The sequence below is a fragment of the Leuciscus leuciscus genome (assembly GCF_965113295.1).
Source record: "Leuciscus leuciscus genome assembly, chromosome: 3".
Taxonomy (NCBI): Eukaryota; Metazoa; Chordata; class Actinopteri; order Cypriniformes; family Leuciscidae; genus Leuciscus; species Leuciscus leuciscus.
The window spans coordinates 55,231,020-55,246,331 of NC_138727.1; the positions used below are offsets into that span (position 1 = coordinate 55,231,020).

Genomic DNA, 15,312 nt, shown 5'->3' on the forward strand with positions numbered 1-15,312 from the left:
AGTCGAGTCTGAAGTCATCAAATTCATGACTCGAGTCTGACTCGAGTCCAAGTCACATGACTCGAGTCCACACCTCTGCCTACCAACACCTATACATCTTGAGAACAGATTTGAAGTACTAATGAATGTAAATGAGGAACCCCCAAACGTGATGAATGTGATCGAACACAGACTGTATCAGCCAGTAGCTAACACTGATGCTAACTGACGCTCAAGGTCGAGCAGACAGCGGCACTCAGCTCAGAGCGCAGCCGAGCCCAGGACTCTGATAGTGGGGGACTCCATAATCAGAAACATTAGCAGCAGGGATACAACTACATGCTGCCTTCCACAAGCAACAACTTCTGATATAAACAGGGAACTTCAGAACATTCTAATGAAACATAAGACTGCAAATCGACTCATCATTCATGTGGGGAAGAATGACATTCATAAAGAGCAGTCAGAACTCCTTAAGAAGGATTTCAATGAACTTTTTGAAACACTTAAAAAACTGAAAGTTCAGACATTCATCAGTGGACCACACCCAGCAAGAGGGACAAACAGGTTTTCACGGTTGCTTGAGATTAATACATGGCTGCAAAAAACCTGCAATATAAAAGGAGTAAACTTCATTGACAACTTCAATCTTTTCTGGAGTCAGAGACAACTATTTCATCGGGATGGCCACCACCCAAACAAACTTGGTTCAAGAGTGTTAAAGGACAATATCTACTTCTCCCTCAATCATCCTTCTGCAGTGTGTGCCAATCCACTCAATCAGAACGGCACACACACACCTGGACACAGTATGAATGACCACAGGACTTCACTTCAGAATGGACATGATGTTGACATATCACACAAGGACAATGATAACACCACTGAGCCACAACAACCTCTGCTCACGGACACAATCTCAGCTGAGCCATGCCCACAGAGCTCACCACAGACAGACATATTAGAACTGCTCCAAGATTCAGCACCCAAGGACGACTTCCTGGAAAACAGCCAGGGAAGCCAGGACAGCATATCACAGCCTCCTATAACACCAGAGCAACAGCCCCTTTCACCAGACACCTTTTCCCTCTCGCCACCAACTCCACTTCTGTGCTTCTCACAGAAAATGGAAGAACTGGTGCATGCTGGAACCAGACTATCACACTCTTTTGCTGCAAGCCCCCAGATATCAACCAAAAAACGTCGGGCACCGCTACCACCAAAGCCTGCAGGCCCAGCTCACCCTCCCCCTGCCTCTGTGAGAGCTCTTCGGCCTCTGCCACAACGCCAGGGCCCACACCCTCCTCCATCTGCTCGAGGTGAACCAAAAACAACTGATACCAGCTCTCAGTGATGTGTGTCGGGTCCCCGCTTTGATAACAGTAACTTTCTCAAATGTTTACAGAACAAGCGGGAACCCAGTGTGCCTGTATCTTTCTCTATTGCTGTTCTATTACAAGATAGAAAGTCTAAGGCCTTCAATAGCCGTACAGCAAACTCAACTAATCTGGTGCCTATTGCACGTCTAACTAAGATTGGTGTAGGGAAAAAAAGTAAGACTGTTAAGTTAGCAATTTTAAACATCCGCTCACTTAAAAATAAATCACTTCTAGTCAATGAATTAATAACCACAAACAACCTGGATTTTATGCTTCTAAATGAAACGTGGCTAGAAGACAGCTGCAGTGCAAAAATCCTAAATGAAACAGCCCCTCCTAACTTTACTTTTATGAGTGTCTGCAGAGCTGTTAAGAGAGGTGGGGGTCTAGCTGCTCTTTTTAAAGATATTTATCAATGTAAGCAAATATCATTTGGGAACTACTCGTCTTTCGAATATCTGGGTATTGTATTAAAAGGTGCTCCACGCATTTTACTCATCATTATTTACAGGCCTCCAAAATATTCTCCAGCCTTTGCTGAGGAATTTACAGAACTGTTATCAACAATTACCTCAGAGCTTGACTGTTTTGCCATTGCTGGAGATTTTAACATTCACATAGATAATGCAGAAAACAATATGGCAAAAGAAATCAAAACTGTTTTAAAAACTTTTGATCTGACTCAGCATGTACATGGACCCACACACAATCATGGACACACTCTAGATTTACTTATCAGTAAGGGTCTAAACATTTCATCGATTGTTATTAAGGATGTAGCACTGTTTGATCATTTCTGTATTTTCTTTGATATATTGATCTCTCCTGCCACTGAAGCTAGATCTGTGTCTGTCAAGAAGAGATGCTTAAATGAGAACACTAGTGTACTATTTATGAAGGCTATATCCTTAACACCAAGCATATCTGCTGACTCTGTTGATTTTCTCCTTGATTCTTTTTTTTTTTTATTGAGCACCAGTAATACAGGGCATGTACATATACATGAATACAAAAGGCAACAATTGTAGAAACAATGCTCATATTTTCTAATAGTAACAATGCATTAGGTCACTAAGCCATAAAGATACTTTAGGTGGATTGTTTGACTTCCAGTGTAATAAAATCCTTCTACGTGCAAGCAATGTTGTGAAAGCAATTATGTTTTTATAATTTTTCCTTAGTGTAGAGTATCTTCTATCTGTAATACCGAAGATGGCCATTTCAGCGTTAGGTTGGAGGTCGATGTTAAGAGCCTCTGACAGTGTTTTGAAAATCATAGACCAGTAGGTCGTCAGGGCTGGACACAACCAGAACATATGGGTTAAGTTGGCAGGAGTGTTACGACACCTGTCACAGCTAGCATCAATGTTAGGATATATTTTAGCCAATTTCAATTTCGAGTAATGAATACGGTGTAGAATTTTGAATTGAATTAAGCTCAACTTGGCACAGGAAGTGCTGTCATTTACTCTTAGTAGAGCGTTGTGCCAAATGTCCTCCTCTAATTCTAGTTCCTCCCCTAACTCATTCACCCAGTCTGCTCTAATCTTTGCAAGATTTGTGCTTTTAAGACTGGTTATCAGGCCATATATCCTTGAAATATTTTTTTGGGAATTGACTGCGGGTTCTAACAAATTCTCTAAGCCCGAGGGTGGTGGTGTGTATGGAAAGTTAGAAAAATGGTGCTGAAGGAAGTGGCGGATTTGAAAGTAACGAAATAGGCTAGACCGCGGTAGACTAAATCTGTGCGACAAATCATCAAAGTTTGCAAAAATGGAGTTTGTGTACAAGTCTTTAAAATAGAGAATGCCTCGCCTTTGCCAAAGAGTGAATTCAGAATCTAGCATTGCCTGGGGGAAAAGGTGATTATTGTGTATGGGACTTAAATGAAAAAGGTTTTCACATTTAAAGTTCTGTCTAAGTTGAAACCAAATTTTAAGGGTATTTATGACTACTGGATTACTAGTGTATTTCATAATAGGGGCGGGCAGGCTGGAGGTGACCAGGGCTTTAAGAGATGTTGAGGTGCAAGATGCAGCCTCAAAGAGGCACCAGTCTATGTCAGGGGTATGTAGCCAATGTATGATTTTTTGAACATTTGCGGCCCAATAATAGTAGCAAAGATTTGGAAAAGCTAAGCCACCTTGGTCTTTAGGTCTTTGTTTTAGAATTTGTAGTAATTCTAACCGTTTTCTAGGCTTTTTCCCATCCCATAAAAATGAGATAAAAGCTTTATCGAGGGACTTAAAAAAAGATTTAGGGAGATAAAGTGGGATACACTGAAATAGATAAAGAAATTTGGGGAGTATATTCATTTTGATACAGTTCACCTTCCCTGCCAAGGATAGATGAAGTGATTTCCATTTTTTTAGGTCTAATTTAGTTTTTTCAAAGAGCTGACAGAAGTTTTCTTGATAGAGGTGCTGCATGTCCCTTGTAATATTAATGTCCAAGTATTTAAAGGCATTTTTAGACATTTGGAATGGTAAAACATCATTTTGTATTTGAAGGGCCAGATCATTAACAGGATAACATTCACTCTTACTAAAGTTCAATTTGTACCCAGAGAAAGCCCCAAATTTCCTCAAAGCATGGGTAATATGAGGGGTGCCCAGAGCAGGGTCTGATACATATAATAATAAATCGTCTGCATATAGAGATACTCTATGCTCCCTCCCCCCCCCCCCCTGTGTATTCCACTAATTGATGGTAAAGTGTTGAGTGTAAAAGATAAGGGCTCTATGGCCAAGGCAAATGGCCTTTGCCATAGGGCTGATTGGACAGCCCTGGCGAGTAACCCTTGACAGCTGGAAATAGTGTGAATGTTTGCCATTTGTTACTACAGAGGCTTTTGGTGAGCTGTACAGAAGCTTAATCCATGAAATTAAGTTAGGGCCATAACCGAACTTCTTTAAACATGCCAATAAGTATCCCCACTCCACCCTGTCAAATGCCTTCTCTGCATCAAGTGCGATAACCACCTCGGGGACCACACTAGATACAGGAGAGTAAATTATACTTAAAAGTCGACGGATGTTTGTAAATGAGTGCCGCCCCGAGATAAAACCAGTTTGGTCAGCAGAAATCACGTCATGTATTGTGGTTTCTAGGCGTAAGGTAAGAGCTTTGGCCAAAATCTTTACATCACTGTTGAGGAGGGAGATGGGTCGGTATGAGCCACATTCTGTGGCATCTTTACCTGGCTTAAGCAGGAGAGTAATAGATGCTTCAGTTAGTGTCTGTGGGAGAGAGCCACGGGACAGAGAATCATTAAACATATCGAGCAAAATTGTTGATAACTTGTTGGAAAACTTTTTAAAAAAACTCTATAGGGAACCCATCAGGGCCCGGTGCCTTGCCATTTTGCATTGCTTTTATTGCATTAGAGATTTCTATATGATCTAGTGGGAGCTCAGTCTTAGTCCTATGTATTGCTGTTACTAAAGGGGTTTGGAGGTCCTTGAAAAAATGTTCCATATCATAGCCATCTTCTGTCATCTCTGACATATACAGATTTGAATAAAATAAGGCGAATGTTTCATTGATTTCAACTGGATCGATAGTTAGTACACCATCATCTTTCCGTATTTGGGGGATTTGTAGGGATGCCGAGTGGCATTTAAGTTGGTGTGCTAATAAACGTCCAGCTTTGTCGCCATGTTCATAGAAATATCCCCGTGATTTTAAAAGAAGACGTTCTGTCTTCTCAGTTGATATCAAATTATATTGCGTTTGGAGATCCAGCTTCCTTTTGTAAAGCTCGGGGGAAGGAGAGGTAGAATACTGAGCATCCACCATAGATATTGATTTAATGAGCTCCTCTTGTTTGATTCTTTTAGTTTTATTTATTTTAGCTGAATATGATATAATCTCACCTCTGATTACAGCTTTTAATGTTTCCCAGAGGAGAGAGGGGGAAATATCATCTTTTTTGTTTGATTCTATAAAGTCGTCTATTTTTTGGGATATCATTTTGCAAAAGATGTCGTCGGTCAAAAGATTTCTGTCTAATTTCCAAAAGGGGCGTTCCAATTTGCAAAGAGGAAAAGCAAGATCTAGTAATACAGGCGCATGATCTGATATAATTATAGACAAATATTCGACTTTTGTGACAGAAGAAAGAAGGTTCTGATCAATGAAAAAATAGTCTATTCGACTATACGAGTGATGTACAGGAGAAAAAAAAGAAAAAGATTTACCTACTGGGTACAAAAAACGCCAAGGATCAACACATCCTATGTCATCCATAAAACGTGATAAAAGTTTGGCTTTTTTGGAAAGGTTTGTAAGTTTAGAATGGGAGCGGTCAAGTGTTGGATTTATCACACAGTTTAAGTCTCCGCCAAAAATCAACTGGTGAGAATTCAAATCTGGAATTAATGAGATCATTTTACCCATAAATTTATCATCGTCCCAATTTGGGGCATAAATATTGACCAAAACCACAGGCTTATGATAGAGGAGTCCAGAAACCATCACAAAGCGTCCTTGAGGATCTGAAATAATAGTAGTCGCACTGAACTGAATTTTTTTATGAATCAGTATGGCTGTTCCACAAGTTTTGGAATTAAGATTAGAATGAAATATGTTACCAACCCAACCTTTTTTAAGTCTGACTTGGTCTTTAACCAGTAGGTGGGATTCTTGAAGAAATGCCACGTCACATTTTAAATGTTTAAGATGATTAAATATCCTGGCTCTTTTAACAGGCCCATTCAAACCTTTCACATTCCAGCTAATGAAACGTACAGCAGCCCCTCTTGCATCAGTACCATACACCATGTTTAACTAAAAAAATATATATATGATGCAAAGGAAAAGAAACTTCTGTTAAAAATAAAATAAAAAAAGAAGATCCTATGTTGCCAAAGTGTGGAGTTGTCCCTTACCCTATCCCTAATCTTAACCTTATCTAAACACAAAACCAGAACAAAGCCTATACTTGTCCCTCTCCCTGAGGCAAGCTGCAGGCTAAACACCATTTCCAAGAGCTTCTGGTAGCACATTCTCTTAATATTTAGGTTTGGGGGGGCTCCCAGTTATTTTTAATATTCAACAATAAATCCTCTCAACATTCAAGTGAATTAAAGAGAAAAAAAAAAAAAAAAATATATATATATATATATATATATATATAATAATGGAAATAACAAAAAAAAAAAAAAAAAAAAAAAGAAAGGGGTGAGGTGGTTGGGAAACGCAGTAAAAGTCAACCACTGAACATTCACAGAGGCCAAAACCTGTTCCCCTTATTTTAAGAAAACACATATTATAAACATAGATACACGCACAAACATACCTATATGCACGCGTACACACATCTGGAAAGCAGCACGAATGGTTTACTCCGTTAAGATTTAAATGTATAAACTCGTGCATAGCATAGTATGAATTAGCCTAGCATAAACATCGTTATGTATTCGTACCGGACTGCTGCTTACCATTATAAGGTGAACATACACACCTTGAGTTCGGGCAATTAACCATCGTCGGGTTGTACAGACAAACCAGACTGCAACAAATGAGGTGGAGTCCTACTCTTTGCCGAACTTCTGGTCGAAAAACTTCTGAGCTTCATCAGGCGAGTCAAAAGTGAGTACATCGTTCCCATACATCACTCGCAGTCGGGCCGGGTGGAGCAGGTGGAATCTGACGTTCTTCTGATACAAGGCTTGCTTTATACCGTTAAACGCAGCTCTCTTTTTAGCGAGAGCTGCGCTGAGGTCCTGATAGACCCTTAAAGTGGCGCCTTGATACTTGAGCTCATGATTCCGGGCCCAGCGCAGCGCAGCTTCCTTCTGCTGGAATCTGGAGAAGCAGACCAGGAACGCGCGAGGGGATGATCTTTGGCCGGGTTTAGAAGTCGGGGTCCGATGGGCTCTCTCCAGCTCAGGCGGTGTAGGGAAGGCTTCGGGTCCCATCACTTGCATCAGTACATCTACCATGAACTTTAGGGGATCTTTGCCATCTTCACAGCCTTCGGGGATGTTCAATATACGGAGATTGGATCTCCGCGAGCGGTTTTCCAGGTCATCGCACCGATCTAGAAGCACCTGATTTTGGCTCTGGAGCATTCTAATGGCAGACTCCGCCACCGTTAGCCGTTCAAAGTTATCACCAGCTACAGATTCCACAGAGGTAAGACGGCTCTGGAATGAGTTGATTGTCGTCTGTAGCGAATCCAGTGACGTTTGAATTGGTCTGATGGCGTCTTGGATCAGAGACGAGACATCCTCCTTGAGGGAGGTTCTCTGTTTTGCGAATTCAGCCGAAAGTTGGTCCATAACCCCCGCTTCGGGTGTCGCAGGCGCCTTCTCAGTTGTTGGAAAGTTGTTAACGTTAGCTGCAAAGGATGCTAGCTTTCCAGCTGCACGTGTAGCCGGGGTCTGCGTGTTACTGGCTGATTTTGTGCTTTTGGAGTTGCTCATTTTGCAGGAATAAGCTAAAGCAACTACAGCCAAAAAAGTTATGTCGAGATTCGAGCAAAGAATGAATTAAAATGAGATTATGACAAAAAGTAAACTGGGAGCCTCCGCGTGTGCGTCCTCTCCCTACATGTCGTGACCGGAAGTCCTCCTTGATTCTTTTAACTCAAAAGTTAAAAGTGCAATTGATGATATTGCTCCTGTGAAAGTCAGGAAGAAGAGTGGCAGACAAAAAGCACCTTGGAGAAACTCAACAGCAGTGCAAAATATGAAAAGACAATGCAGAAAAGCAGAGCGCATGTGGCGGAAGACAAAGCTTGTAGTCCATTATAACATCTACAAAGACAGCCTGCATGCTTTCAATATGGAACTAGGCAAAGCTAGACAGACTTTCTTCTCAAATATTATAAACTGCAATTTAAACAACACACGCACTCTTTTTGCTACTGTAGAGAGACTGACAAACCCCCCAAGCAAGATTCCTAGTGAAATGCTCTCAAACAGCAAGTGCAGTGAGTTTGCTTCCTTCTTCTCTGACAAAATCAATAATATCAGACAGGTGATCAGCACATCATTGAGTTGCGCTGGGGTCAGACAGATCAGACCACCTGAAAAAGTAGTAACTTTGTCTGAGTTCAATAAAATTGATGGCAAAATTTTGGTAGAAACCGTACAGCACCTTAAAACATCAACATGCGCTCTTGACACACTTCCCACATCTTTTTTTAAAAGTGTGTTAAACAGTTTAGAAGCAGATCTTCTAGAAGTGGTAAATGCCTCACTTCTCTCTGGGAGTTTTCCAAACTCCCTGAAAACTGCAGTTGTCAAGCCCCTCCTGAAAAAGAACAATCTGGATAAGACCATATTAAGCAACTATAGACCGATCTCAAATCTTCCTTTCATAGGCAAGATCATAGAAAAAGTTATCTTCAATCAGCTGAACAAATTCTTAAGCTCGAATGGATACTTTGACAATTTTCAATCTGGTTTCCGACCGCATCACAGCACAGAGACAGCGCTCATAAAGATAATAAACGATATTCGCTTAAATACTGATTCAGGCAAATTATCAGTGCTGGTACTACTCGACCTCAGTGCTGCATTTGACACTGTCGATCATAACATACTTCTTGACAGGCTGGAAAACTGGGTGGGGCTTTCTGGGATAGTCCTAAAATGGTTCAGGTCATACTTAGATGAGAGAGGTTATTATGTGAGTATGGGAGACCATAAGTCTGAGTGGACATCCATGACATGCGGAGTCCCTCAAGGCTCAATTCTTGCGCCACTCCTGTTCAACCTGTATATGCTCCCAATGAGCCAAATAATGAGAAAGAACCAAATTGCTTACCACAGCTATGCAGACGACACACAGCTGTACTTAGCCCTATCGCCTAACGATTACAGCCCAATTGACTCCCTGTGCCAATGCATTGATGAAGTCAACAGTTGGATGTGCCAAAACTTTCTTCAGTTAACCCTTTCACACGTAAGTTTAAAATATTCTGGCTGACCCCCCAGCGTGAGTTTTTCAAGGCGACCGTTATTTAGAATGTGTCACTTTATGGTTTCCGTGGTGACGCGTCATTGCTTGTCACGTGACACACCGCAGCAACAACAGAGCTGAATGAATGATGATCTGCTTATATGTCATTTTTCCTTTTTTATTCAAAATGTTCACAAATTTTTTAGATATGGCATGAAATATCTGATATTCCGGTTGTCAAATATATGCAAGTGGAAGTGTTTTGTTGTTTAAACACATTTATAACGATCGCGTTAGTTCAGCTGTATTCGCGATGGGCGCCGCCATCTTAGTTTGTGCCGCAGACGCGCAGTTCAGAGAATCGGATCTGTTGGATTTACAACACGTTAATTCATCCACTTCTCCCGAAATACATACAAGTAAGTGGCAGGTCAACTGGGAGAAGAATAGAGTAAACTTTAAAGTTACTTACACAATGTGTATCTGATATGAATAAAACTAATTATAATGGAAAGGATTATTATTGCCTCTTCCTTTGACATCAGTGTGTATTTTACGAACTCTAATGTATTGTTTTTTTAGTACTTATATGTCTGGAACCTAAAATAAACATTATGTGGTTGAAAACACTGAAAAGTTGTGATATATGACAGCTCTGAGCGCGCCTGTCTCTGGCTCAGCGCCAGCCAACGCGCGAAAGCACATTTGAATTTAGCAGTTGATCACGTCATGCACTGACCGTTCTAATCACACCGGTGTGATCGTACGCTCCAGGGACCAGCCTAGACTGATCACACCGGTGTGATCGTACGTGCGAAAGGGTTAAACAAAGATAAAACTGAAGTCATTGCATTTGGAAACAAAGATGAAGTTCTCAAGGTGAAGGTACCTTCACTCTAGGGTCAAACAACTAAACATCAAGTCAGGAATCTTGGTGTGACACTAGAGTCAGACCTTAGTTTCAGTAGTCATGTCAAAGCAATAACTAAATCAGCATACTATCATCTAAAAAATATTGCAAGAATTAGATGCTTTGTTTCCAGACAAGACTTAGAGAAACTTGTGCATGCTTTCATCACCAGCAGGGTGGATTATTGTAATGGACTCCTCACTGGCCTTTCCAAAAAGACCATAAGACAGTTGCAGCTCATACAGAACGCTGCCGCTAGGATTCTGAGCAGAACCAGAAAATATGAACATATCACACCAGTCCTCAGGTCTTTACACTGGCTCCCAGTTAGATTTAGGATTGATTTTAAAGTATTATTACTGGTATATAAATCATTCAATGGCCTAGGACCTCAATACATTGCAGATATGCTCACTGAATATAAACCCAACAGATCACTCAGATCATTAGGATCATATCAGCTAGAAATACCAAGGGTTCACTCTAAGCATGGTGAGTCTGCTTTTAGCTATTATGCCAGCCGCAGCTGGAACCAGCTTCCAGAAGAGATCAGATGTGCTCCTACAGTGGTCACATTCAAATCCAGACTCAAAACACTTCTGTTTAGCTATGCATTTACTGAATGAGCACTGTGCCACTGTTCGTCCGACTGTACTGTACTGTATTTCATTTTATTTTTCTAAACTGTTTTAATTATTCTTATTTCTTTTTATTATTTTAATTTCTTCTATGTAAAGCACTTTGAATTGCCATTGTGTATGAAATGTGCTATATAAATAAACTTGCCTTGCCTTGCCTGTGTGTGTGCTCTCCGCTGTGTGTGTTTGTGTGTTCTCTGCTGTTTGTGTGCGTGCGTGTGCGCTCCGCAGTTTGTGTGTGTGGTGTGTGTGTGTGTGTGTGTGCTGTGCTCTACGCTGTGTGTGTGCGCTGTGCTCTCCGCAGTTTGTGTGTGTGTGTGTGTGTGCGTGTGTGTGTGTGTGCTCTCCGCAGTTTGTGTGTGTGTGTGTGTGTGTGTGTGTGTGTGTGCGCGCTGTGCTCTCCGCAGTTTGTGTGTGTGTGTGTGTATGTGTGCTGTGCTCTCCGCTGTGCGTTTGATTTATATTACATTGTGGGAACCAAATGTCCCCACAAGGATAGTAAAACCTGAGATCACCTCCATTGTGGGGACCAGCCAGCGGTCCCCATGAGGGGAATGGGTAAATAAACATACTAAATTATATTTTTTTGAAAATGTAAAAATGCAGAAAGTGTTCTGTGATGGGTAGGTTTAGGGGTAGGGTTAGTGTAAGGGGACAGAATATACAGTTTGTACTGTATAAAAACCATTAAGTCTATGGGGAGTCCCCACAAAGATAGTGAACCAGACATGTGTGTGTGTGTGTGTGTGTGTGTGTGTGTGTGTGTGTGTGTGTGTGTGTGTGTGTGTGTGTGTGTGTGTGTGCTCTCCACGGTGTAAAAGCAGTAAAAACGTTTAAGTCTGCTTAAAAATGTGCTCTGGAAAGTTCCTCTGGACTTGTTTCTGTTTGCAAATCTTCTGTGCTTTAACATGGTGTGTGTAACAGTGCTGGGCAACGCTGGTAAATGACGCTATCCTCTCGTTCACTCGTCCTCTCCCTGCTTTCTGCTCACATGCTCTGATAATAATAGCGCTGTAGCACTACTCTATTTTGATAAGCGTTTAAAAAATCTGATTCTGTTCAGAACTGAATGAAGAATAAGATATTCATATTCATATTCATATTTAATATTTTAATATAGGCCTATTTCCTGTCCAATTTTTGTGTGTTACTTTATTTCATTGGCTATATCTACAGGTTCACAGGTTATATCTACTGACAGTTATGCTTCAATAAAACCTTGTTTTTTTTTAGGTTGGTTGAAATCAGTTGTAATCAGTAATCTTAAATCATTTATTTCATTTCAACATTTCAACCAGTTATTGTAGATGTTTCCACATGAAGTACATTTTCTAAGTTGAAATGACAAAACGTTTTTTTCAGTGTACATTACCTACTGCAGTCGTCGCCGGTGAGACAGTTGAAAAGGCCAAGTACAGTCTTAAGACATCTAAAAAATAATTATGAATACAAATGAATCAACATGTTTAGGACACAATAAAATAGACAAATAAACATATATAAATAAGCTTGTACTTCAAATAATAGTTCACCCAAAAAATGAAAGTTCTGTCATCATGACTGTTTCTTTCACAGAATATTGTATTGTCTATCCTAGAAATTATTATTATCCTCATACATTTTTTCCACATAGTCCAGGGGTCAGAATGTAAAAGTCCTGCCATATGTTTATTCCACACACACACAGCAAAATCCCCAGTGTTAAATGAACACTCCTCAGTGTTCTCCTGGCTCATGGGTGGAATAAACATATGGCAGGACTTTTACTTTCTGACCCCTAATACACCTCTGTTAATAACCAATAGTTTTGTCAGTTATAAGTTTAGTCAAACATTTCTTTATAATAAAACTATATCACTTGATAATTAGTGTATATTGTTTCCTTACAACAAAGTATGTGTTTTGTTAACACTGTTACAAAAAACACAAACTGATATAAAAAGCTAAGATTGTACAACCAAAAGAAACACTGATTCAATAGAAAACAAACATTTTCAATAAATCATTAACATCTAAACCTCTGCTAATTCTCAGATGAATGACAGAAAAATAAGTCAGTCTGGTTTGAAATAGAGATTTAATGTATTTTCAGTTGATTTCATATTAAGCTGTGGTGGAAGTCAGTTGTAGTTCTTTTGTTTCTCTTTTCTTCAGTGATTCTGCTTGTTATCATCAGGTGTCTTCAATAATCACTCAATTAATTAATTAATTAATTAATTCATTATCTAACACTATCTTTTAACACTCTGCTGGAGTTTCCCTTATGGCTAGTTCACACTACAGGATTTTAAGCCCGATTTGCAAGTTAACGAGCTCGCCGACAGGTCGGGCTGTAATCGCGTGCAAATCTGCGGGTGATCCGCGCTCGCCAATCTTTAAGTGTGAAATACTTAACGACGCATCAAAAACGCTCGCTGACACATCACCGACGCCAGACAAATATCTAGCATGCCAAATATCTGGAGCTGTCGGCCGACTCGATAGCCTGTGGTGTCACGTGTCGCGACGAGCAACAGCCAATGATCAGCTTGTTATGACATTACAAAAGCCTTTTTTATTTGTAACCATTGTTGCCAAACCACAACAGGGAGCTGCTTTTTCATTATAATGTTTTACTCACTTCCAACTCTCTCTGACTGACAATCCCTGCTGCCCGCGTGTGCTTATCCATCCTTTCACCCATATTCTTTTTTTTTTTTTTTTTTAGGGGTTCTAAACAGATCATTGTGCAAACAATATATATATATATATATATTAGGGGTGTGCCGGTTTCAGAATTGGTGATGACGGTTATGACGTGAGTCAAATGACAAAACTCATCATCCGTACAAACGTTTTTTGACCAAATTTCAAAGCCGCACCCGCCCGCCATCCGCTGATTGTTTTGCGGTCTATGAACGATGCAATGCTCTGCTGATGCGAGCCGCAAGAAAGCCCTTGTCTGTTCTAGAAAGGATACGGCAAAGATATTTAATGCTAATGTATGAGGCATAGGCCTACGCTGAGTTTCATTCATTTACGATGAGATGCGCTCTAGTTCACAATGCAATGAAAGTGAACGCGGGGCGCTGGCGCCTCCATGTCACGGTTATTATATTGTCTGCTATATTTGCTTTTTATTTATTAAATGCATGCAATTGGTAGATGAAACATTTATTAAAATTAAGATACAATTTGTACAAAACGAAATTTGCTTTAAAGAAAGGCTTTTAACACTGCAATGCAAGTGAACGCGGCGCGCCGGCACCGGCGCTTCAATGTCACGGTTATTATATTGTATATTTGCTTTTTATTTATTAAATACATGCAATTGGTTGATGAAACATTTATTAAAATTAAGATACAATTTGTACAAAACGAAATTCGCTTTAAAGAAAGGCTTTCTACAAAGCAAAATGTAATGAAGTGGTAAAAATCATGTCTGACGATTTACAAAACAAAATTTAATTAAGTGGTAAAAACCATGTCTCCCGATATATTGTGCATCTTATGATCCTATCTTTTATTACAATTGTTTTTGAGCTAAAATGTAATACACATCATATATATATATATACACACTATATGTTTCTTTTATCAAACATGTTTGGGGCCAGTCAAGGGGTAATTAAACTGCACGATCAGTTATCAGTAATGATACGTTGTTTATTATTGCTAATGTTTATTATTGCAAATGTTTTTCATTTGTTTAATAAATCTCATAATGATGGCACATCACTATATCATAGTCATAGCTTTTATTTCTACGCTTATATACAAACCGTCACACCCCTAATATATATATATATTTTTTTTATTTTTTATTTTTTTCCCGCCAATTTTTTTCCCGCCGTCCATTTTCAAATAGACAATGCACCATTGGAACGCGCCATTTCCCATTCCACTTCTTGCGCATGTTTTCGTGACAAAATGTGGTTTTGGGACCGGATAGAGTCGTTGGGTGACAGAGTTGTTGTCAGCTCGTGTAGTGTGTAACCCCCTGTTGCAGAACATTTACGTAGTGTCACATAGTGTGAACACCACAACGACGTCAAGACTCCAGAGCAAGTCATGTAGTCTACACAGCACAGTGATCTGCCGACGTTTAAAGTTGTGTAGTGTGAACTAGGCATTATGAACACTTGAGTGATGGTAATTCAACACCAGGGCCCGTATTCACAAAGCATTTTATCTTATCACTAGGAGTACTCCTAAATAGGAGTACTCCTAAAAGATTTTAGCTAGGAGTTTTCTCTTAAAAGTTATTCACAACGCCTTTCAGACCTACTCTTAGTAAAGAAAAATGACAACTCCTAAACTAAGAGTGAGTCTTCGTTGCTATGGATGACATCATTACTCATGCACAAGCTTGACTGAAGTGACCACCTTGATTGGCTGATGATTGTAACGTGGGAATGATTCCAAACACCTCCCCTACGATGATGAGTGACAGGTGACAGGTCTGAGAATGCGTGCACTACACAAGTAGTGCGAAGGACGGAAGATGATGAATAAC

General features: G+C 40.0%; 2 protein-coding genes across 2 annotated transcripts in view; one reads left to right on the top strand and one right to left on the bottom strand.

The window, feature by feature from the left end:
- LOC309493775 (uncharacterized protein) overlaps nt 1-15,312 on the top strand; it is a 111,553-nt gene that overhangs the window by 84,952 nt on the left and 11,289 nt on the right. The gene's annotated exons all lie outside the window — the stretch shown is intronic.
- Nucleotides 1-15,312, bottom strand: part of LOC309493637 (uncharacterized protein) — a 186,651-nt gene that overhangs the window by 58,155 nt on the left and 113,184 nt on the right. The window contains exon 5 of the mRNA XM_082162791.1: nt 12,190-12,246. Within this exon, the coding sequence (XP_082018917.1) occupies nt 12,190-12,246 (57 nt within the window). The remainder of the gene's footprint in view (nt 1-12,189; nt 12,247-15,312) is intronic.